The sequence below is a fragment of the Lampetra fluviatilis genome, chromosome 68 (assembly GCF_964198595.1).
Source record: "Lampetra fluviatilis chromosome 68, kcLamFluv1.1, whole genome shotgun sequence".
NCBI lineage: Eukaryota > Metazoa > Chordata > Hyperoartia > Petromyzontiformes > Petromyzontidae > Lampetra > Lampetra fluviatilis.
The window spans coordinates 913,249-921,765 of NC_136342.1; the positions used below are offsets into that span (position 1 = coordinate 913,249).

The 8,517-nt window shown below is 50.0% G+C and overlaps 2 protein-coding genes across 6 annotated transcripts in view; both read left to right on the plus strand.

Annotated features, from left to right (window-relative positions):
* Positions 1-4,107, plus strand: part of LOC144952490 (uncharacterized) — a 45,947-nt gene extending 41,840 nt beyond the window's left edge. For all 5 annotated transcript variants that reach the window (XM_078882931.1, XM_078882930.1, XM_078882932.1 and 2 more), the window contains exon 22: positions 590-4,107. In XM_078882931.1, the coding sequence (XP_078739057.1) occupies positions 590-768 (179 nt within the window). In that variant the 3' untranslated portion in view covers positions 769-4,107. The remainder of the gene's footprint in view (positions 1-589) is intronic.
* A 3,564-nt stretch (positions 4,108-7,671) lies between these two features.
* LOC144952470 (arrestin domain-containing protein 1-like) overlaps positions 7,672-8,517 on the plus strand; it is a 23,468-nt gene continuing 22,622 nt past the window's right edge. Inside the window, exon 1 of the mRNA XM_078882885.1 lies at positions 7,672-8,517. This exon is cut by the window's right edge and continues 347 nt beyond it. The gene's annotated coding sequence lies outside the window, so the exon portion shown is untranslated.

Sequence of the window (8,517 nt, forward strand, 5' to 3'; positions counted from 1 at the left end):
CCTACCCCCTACCCACTCCTGTATCGTGACCCCCTCCCCTACCCTTCTCCTACCCCCTACCCACCCCTCAACCGTGACCCCCTCCCCCTACCCTTCACCTATCCCCTACCCACCCCTGTACCGTGACCCCCTCCCCTACCTCCTACCCACTCCTGTATCGTGACCCCCTCCCCTACCCTTCTCCTACCCCCTACCCACCCCTCTCCCGTGACCCCCTCCCCTACCCTTTGCCTATCCCCTACCCACCCCTGTACCGTGACCCCCTCCCCTACCCTTCACCTACCCTCACGCACCCCTGTACCGTGACCCCCTCCCCTACCCTTCACCTATCCCCTACCCACCCCTGTACCGTGACCCCCTCCCCTAACCCCTACCCACTCCTGTACTGTGACCCCCTCCCCTACCCTTCTCCTACCCCCTACGCACCCCTCTACCGCGGTCACACATCCCTCATCTCCCACGCCCCCCCCGCCCCCCATTGCCGTCCAATCCTCGCGCGCAGTTCGTACCGCTGGCTCGCTTTCGTTCGTCGTTTCTCGGTCGTCGTCGTCGTCGCTAACCGCCTCGATGGCCCCGTCACACCGGGCAGGCTACGGCGCCCAGTCAACGTTCGCGCCCGCCGGGGCGGCCCCCGTGACGTACGCGGCGGCCCCCAGCGCGGCGCAGGCCTACATCGCCACCCCCACCGTCTACATCTCGTCGCAGCCCGTGGCAGGATACGGACGCGCCGACCCCTCGCTGTTGCAGACCTACCAGCAGTACCGCTAGCCCTGCCCCGTGCCCTCTGCCCCCTGCCCCCTGCCCTCTGCCCCCTGCCCTCTGCCCCCTGCCCCGTGCCCCCTGCCCTCTGCCCCCTGCCCTCTGCCCTCTGCCCTCTGCCCCCTGCCCCCTGCCCTCTGCCCTCTGCCCCATGCCCCCCTTGCGTTTGAAGCGACAGTTCCAAGGCTTAAGTGTTCCCACCCCGCCGTTTGGTTTGACTCGGGTTCGACACGCTATATCCATTGTGTGATATACCCATAGGCGCCGGCAGACACACAGGCATACAGATACACAGACATACAGGCATACAGATACACAGACATACAGATACACAGACACACAGGCATACAGATACACAGACATACAGGCATACAGATACACAGGCATACAGATACACAGACACAGACATACAGATACACAGACATACAGATACACAGACACACAGATACACAGACACACAGATACACAGACACAGACATACAGATACACAGACATACAGATACACAGACACACAGGCATACAGATACACAGACATACAGGCATACAGATACACAGGCATACAGATACACAGACACACAGATACACAGACATACAGGCATACAGATACACAGACATACAGGCATACAGATACACAGACACACAGATACACAGACACACAGATACACAGACACACAGGCATACAGATACACAGACATACAGGCATACAGATACACAGGCATACAGGCATACAGATACACAGGCATACAGATACACAGACATACAGATACACAAACACACAGGCATACAGATACACAGACACACAGATACACAGACACACAGGCATACAGATACACAGGCATACAGATACACAGACACACAGATACACAGACACACAGATACACAGACATACAGGCATACAGATACACAGGCATACAGATACACAGACACACAGATACACAGACATACAGGCATACAGATACACAGGCATACAGATACACAGACACACAGATACACAGACATACAGGCATACAGATACACAGGCATACAGATACACAGACACACAGATACACAGACATACAGGCATACAGATACACAGGCATACAGATACACAGACATACAGATACACAAACACACAGGCATACAGATACACAGACACACAGGCATACAGATACACAGGCATACAGATACACAGACACACAGGCATACAGATACACAGACATACAGGCATACAGATACACAGGCATACAGATACACAAACACACAGGCATACAGATACACAGACATACAGGCATACAGATACACAGGCATACAGATACACAGACACACAGATACACAGACACAGACATACAGATACACAGATACACAGACACACAGACATACAGATACACACACAGGCATACAGATACACAGACACACAGATACACAGACGCACAGGCATACAGATACACACACACAGGCATACAGATACACAGACATACAGATACACAGACACAGGCATACAGATACACAGACACACAGGCATACAGATACACAGACACAGGCGTACAGACGAGAGGGAAATACAGCTACAAACTAACATACATATGATTTTAAGCTTTCGTGACTGCAGGTATCCATGCTCTTTGGTTCTTTCGGTAAAGTCACGTGGGTAGAAACAATAACAGATCACGGCATTTCGATCACCACACAAGCAATCGTCTTCAGGTGGGAGAGAGAAACAGGCTGCTGAGACAATTTCCTTATATGTAGAGTCGAGAAGGGGGAGAGAAACCATCTTTAGGACCCAATCAAAACCATCACCTTGCCATGCGTAGCAGGGGTTACCAAAAAGATTTCCAAAATCTTTTCAAGTTCGATTCAACACGGTACACAAAATCCGCGGCCTGATCCCATCTGTGAAAGATGCGATTCCTGGCATGCAATACCCTGGTGTCTACAAACTTAAGTTGTGTTTGCGGTAAAAGTTACATTGGGGAAGCGAAAGATGGGTACAAATTGAGCAATCATTGGACGGACGTTATTAAGCAGGTAAAGCTTTAACTGGTTCATCTTCTTGGTTCTTTCGGTAAAGTCACGTAGAAGGGAAATAATAAAATAATAACAATAAAACATAATAATACAATTCTCACGACGTTTCGACCACAACGCAAGCAGCCGTCCTGACAGACCTGTTCTTCACCTGAGGACGGCTGCTTGCGTTGTGGCCGAAACGTCGTGAGAATTATTTTATTATGTTTTATTTTTATTATTTTATTTTTTCCCTTCTACGTGACGTTACCGAAAGAACCACGAAGATGAATCCCTGCAGTCACTAAAGCTTTAAATCGAAACTTTCACTGGTTGTTTATGTTTCCATCCTACATGCCATTGTCAGCAGTTATTTCCAACTCTCTGAGCAACGTTGGCTTTGTTAGTGAGACATTTAGCCCGTTAATGTAAAGACATTTAACTTGGTAATGTAAATTGGTAATGTCACTCAGAGAGTCGGAAATAACTGCTGACAATGGCATGTAGGATGGAAACATCAACAACCAGTTAAGGCTTTACCTGCTTAATAACGTCCTTCCAATGATTGCTCTATTATTTGAAGACAACTTTCGTTTCCCCAATGTAACTTTTACCGCAGACACAACTTTAGTTTGTAGACACCAGGGTATTGCATGTCAGGAATCACATCTTTCACAGATGGGATCCAGGCCACGGATTGTGTGTACCGTGTTGAATCGAACCTGAATCTTGCGTTTGTTCAAGATTTTGGAAATCTTTTTGGTAACCCCTGCTATGTATGGCAAGGTGATTGTTTTGATTGGGTCTTAAAGATGGTTTCTCTCCCCCTTCTCGGCTCTACATATAAGGAAATTGTCTCAGCAGCCTGTTTCTCTCTCCCACCTGAAGACGATTGCTTGTGTGGCGATCGAAACGTCGTGATCTGTTATTGTTTCTACCCACGTGGCTTTACCGAAAACAACCAAATAGTATAGATATGATAGCAGACAGACGGACAAAGATCGCCCCTATAGCCTTAGAGGTTTTTTTTGTGGATAAGTGCTGTTAGCGCGCACCTACACAGGCCGGCACAAGCGGGTGGGTGGCCATGCACCACGCACAGATTGGCAATGTTTACACACCGCACTAGGTACTCATTTGAGGCTGAGTCGACCTAGGGGAGGCCCCGGACTGGTGGAGATAATCATCACGCGCATGCAGACGGATACACGGGCGGACACGGACACCTCACGCACTCATGAGCGTCGCCAAGTAGCGTCGGGTTTTGTGTCGTTTGGCTGTGTTTATATAATGACAGTTTTGTTAATTTTAATTTTCGCCGATTTCACACGATTCTTGTTTATTAAAACAACATCATTCTCAGTTGTGTTGGCTCCGTTCAATGTCGGCAGCCACGCGAATTTGGAGACTGCCTCAAAGTTATGGTCATTTGGACGTATTGGGATGGTTTACCAGAATTCTTGTGCAGGGAAATTGATGAAAAAGAATAAAAATAAAATTTAAATAAATGAAAATAAATCAATGAAATCACGACGTTTCGGAGGCAACACAAGCTTCCTTCATCAGGTGTAAAAAGGCACAGCAAAATATTTTCATTATTTTTTACCTACGTGACTTTACCGAAAAAACCTAAGCGTATGAATCCTTGCAGTCCACGAAAGCTTCAAATCTAGAATCAGGGAAATTGCGTTTTCAGGTCCATATGGGCAAACAGCCGTTTTAATACGCACAAAAAAAAGAATTAGCAAAACATTGTTTTAATAAATGAACACAATGTTTTGCTAATGTTCGTCCATTTGTTTGTGTTTCTCCCTTGTGATGGGACTTTATAGGATGAACTTTGAGATTTATTAGGGCACGGCGTGACCAGTAAGGTCTGAATTGGTCTGTAATACGCCGCTGATAAGGGGTTGACAGGTAAGCATTGTCGGTCCCACACCGGCGCAGCAGCATAACAGAGCGGGTTCCGGGTAGAACGGTCCAGACGATGATAATTGGTTTTTTACCCTTCTATCTGGCAGCAAAACTGACACCTTTTTTACAAGGAGTCATGTTTGCATAGACCACAATACCTGCAGTCATAATGCAAACAAAAAACACATAACTCTGATAATGTATGCACGGTCCTTGAAGTTGATTGGTCCACACCCGAGACAGCTTTCCTTAGAGCCTAGTCTCACCAATCAACTTCAAGGACAGTGCATACATTATCAGAGTTATGTTTTTTGTTTGCATTATGACTGCAGGTATTGTGGTCTATGCAAACATGACTCCTCGTAAAAAAAGGTGTCAGTTTTGTTGCCAGATAGAAGGGTTAAAAACCAATTATATGTTTTACTGGGAAATGAGGTTCCAAAGGGGTCCAGACGATGTCTCCCGTTGCCCCACGAGTGGATCTGCGCTTAGATCCAGCGGCGGCCGCTTAACCCATTCAAGTTCACGTATTAGGTGTAGCCCTGTGAGCCATTCGGCTCTTGAATCGGGTGCAACCGCAACAAACAAAAACATGAACAAGAAAACATCTTAAAGTGAATATGTGACTGAGTGCAAACAGAAAATCCAAGAAGAGACAGCAAAATATTGCAGAAAAAACACACCGTACACCAACGCTGTGTGCAAAAATCCCAGTGGGATGCAAGTCAAACAACAACAACAACAACCACAAGACAACTTAGATTAAGGCCATCAGTCTAACTCAGTACTCCAACAAACAAACATGGCCAAACCAAAAAACTTTTCGAAAATCACCAACGTAAAGCCATGAAAGCAATGGAACAGTGGTCATACAGCAACAGACTGAAGCTTCGTGTTCAGCCAGCCACTCGTATAAACGTTCCTTTTTACGACCACTTCCACGTCACGAGAACCGATTTTGACACACCACCACCACCACCACCCTCAAGATTTTGCAGAGCCGGGGTTGCAAATCTTCTGGTGGGGGGAATAAATAAGGGTAGTAGAAAAACAAGTTCTATTTCGCCTCTTCCAGTGGCAAAATATAGTAATAGGCTTTCACCCATGCTTACCCCGAGCTCTCAATACTCTGATGGTGCGCTGTCTTTGAGCTGTGCGCCTTTTGGCGTGATCTGGTCCAACACCATGTGAGACTAGGCTCTTAGAAAAGCTGTCTCGAGTGTGGACCAATCAACTTCAAGGACAGTACATATCATGATCATCATCAGAGTTGTTTCTTTTTGTTTGCATTTTGACTGCTTGTTTTGTGGTTATTGCAAACACGATGCCTTGTATAAAGGTGTCAGTTTTTGTACCAGTTGAAAGGGTAAAAACCTATCACTATATTTTGCCACTGGTAAAGGAGATGTCTCATAATGTGAATGCTTACCCCGAGCTCTCAATACTGTGATGGTGCGCTGTCTTTGAGTTGTGCGCCTTTTGGCGTCATCTGGTCCAACACCAATGGAGACTAAGCTCTAAGAAAAGCTAATTCTGAACCGGTTTAGACATTCCATTGGCTCGTCGGCTCCGCCTGAACACGTGGCACAACCGCAGATCGAGCAGCTGTGACTGACCTCCGAGCCACCTCGGCCCAGTAGCAAGGAGCCTGCGTCACTATGAATGTAAAGTAATCGTTAAGCGCCATGTGTGGAGAACGTTTCTCATAGAATATCTGACTTGGCAACATGTCAGCTGGGTCGTCTCGTCCCTTACCAACATGTCAGCCGAGGCGTCTCCTACCTTACCAACATGTCAGCCGGGTCGTCTCCTCCATTACCAACATGTCAGTTGGGGCGTCACGTCCCTTACCAACATGTCAGCCGGGGCGTCTCGTCCCTTACCAACATGTCAGCCGGGGCGTCTCCTCCCTTACCAACATGTCAGCCGGGGCGTCTCGTCCCTTACCAACATGTCAGCTGGGTCGTCTCCATTACCAACATGTCAGCTGGGGCGTCTCGTCCCTTACCAACATGTCAGCCGAGTCGTCTCCTCCATTCCCAACATGTCAGCCGGGGCGTCTCCTCCCTTACCAACATGTCAGCCGGGGCGTCTCGTCCCTTACCAACATGTCAGCCGGGTCGTCTCCTCCATTCCCAACATGTCAGCCGGGGCGTCTCCTCCCTTACCAACATGTCAGCCGGGGCGTCTCGTCCCTTACCAACATGTCAGCTGGGTCGTCTCCATTACCAACATGTCAGCTGGGGCGTCTCGTCCCTTACCAACATGTCAGCCGGGTCGTCTCCTCCATTCCCAACATGTCAGCCGGGGCGTCTCCTCCCTTACCAACATGTCAGCCGGGGCGTCTCGTCCCTTACCAACATGTCAGCTGGGTCGTCTCCATTACCAACATGTCAGCTGGGGCGTCTCGTCCCTTACCAACATGTCAGCCGGGTCGTCTCCTCCATTCCCAACATGTCAGCCGGGGCGTCTCCTCCCTTACCAACATGTCAGCCGGGGCGTCTCGTCCCTTACCAACATGTCAGCCGGGTCGTCTCCTCCATTCCCAACATGTCAGCCGGGGCGTCTCCTCCCTTACCAACATGTCAGCCGGGGCGTCTCGTCCCTTACCAACATGTCAGCTGGGTCGTCTCCATTACCAACATGTCAGCTGGGGCGTCTCGTCCCTTACCAACATGTCAGCCGGGTCGTCTCCTCCATTCCCAACATGTCAGCCGGGGCGTCACGTCCCTTACCAACATGTCAGCTGGGTCGTCTCCATTACCAACATGTCAGCTGGGGCGTCTCGTCCCTTACCAACATGTCAGCCGGGTCGTCTCCTCCATTCCCAACATGTCAGCCGGGGCGTCTCCTCCCTTACCAACATGTCAGCCGGGGCGTCACGTCCCTTACCAACATGTCAGCTGGGTCGTCTCCTCCCTTACGAACATGTCAGCCGGGGCGTCTCCTCCCTTACCAACATGTCAGCTGAGGCGTCACGTCCCTTACCAACATGTCAGCCGGGGCGTCTCCTCCCTTACGAACATGTCAGCCGGGGCGTCACCACCCCCACCCCCTCGACGTCGTAATCCGATTCGCCCCCTCTCGGCAGCGAGTGGCTGACGCGTTGTGTGCAGGGTACAGTGCAGCTCCTCCGACATGCGCCTGTGAGCATGTAGGCACCCGCACTCGATCGCTCGCGGCACTTGCCCCAGCGAGCCGTCGTGGGGGGCCCACAACGGGGCAGCTTTGTCTTTATCTTTGTTTGACGGAGGAGGAGGGGGGTGGGGTGACATTTTATTTATTTCTTAACCAGCCGTAGTCGGAAGTAGACAAAAGACACGGGACACAACGGCGTAGAGAGACACGGGACACGCGTAGAGAGACACGGGACACACACAGACACAGCCCGAGAGAGACACGCGTACAGAGACACGGACACACACACAGACAGCCCGAGAGAGACAGAGACACGCGCAGAGAGACAGAGACACACACAGACACAGCCCGAGAGAGACAGAGACACGCGTAGAGAGACAGAGACACAGACACAGCCCGAGAGAGACGAAGACACGCGTAGAGAGACACGGGACACACACAGACACAGCCCGAGAGAGACAGAGACACGCGTAGAGAGACAGAGACACACACAGACACAGCCCGAGAGAGACAGAGACACGCGCAGAGAGACAGAGACACACACAGACACAGCCCGAGAGAGACAGAGACGCGTAAGAGAGACATTAAGACGCACACGGAGAGACACACACTCTGAGACACACGGACACACACACAGACACACACACACTCTCACACACTCTCTCACACACACACACAGACACACACACACAGACACACACACACTCTCTCACACACACA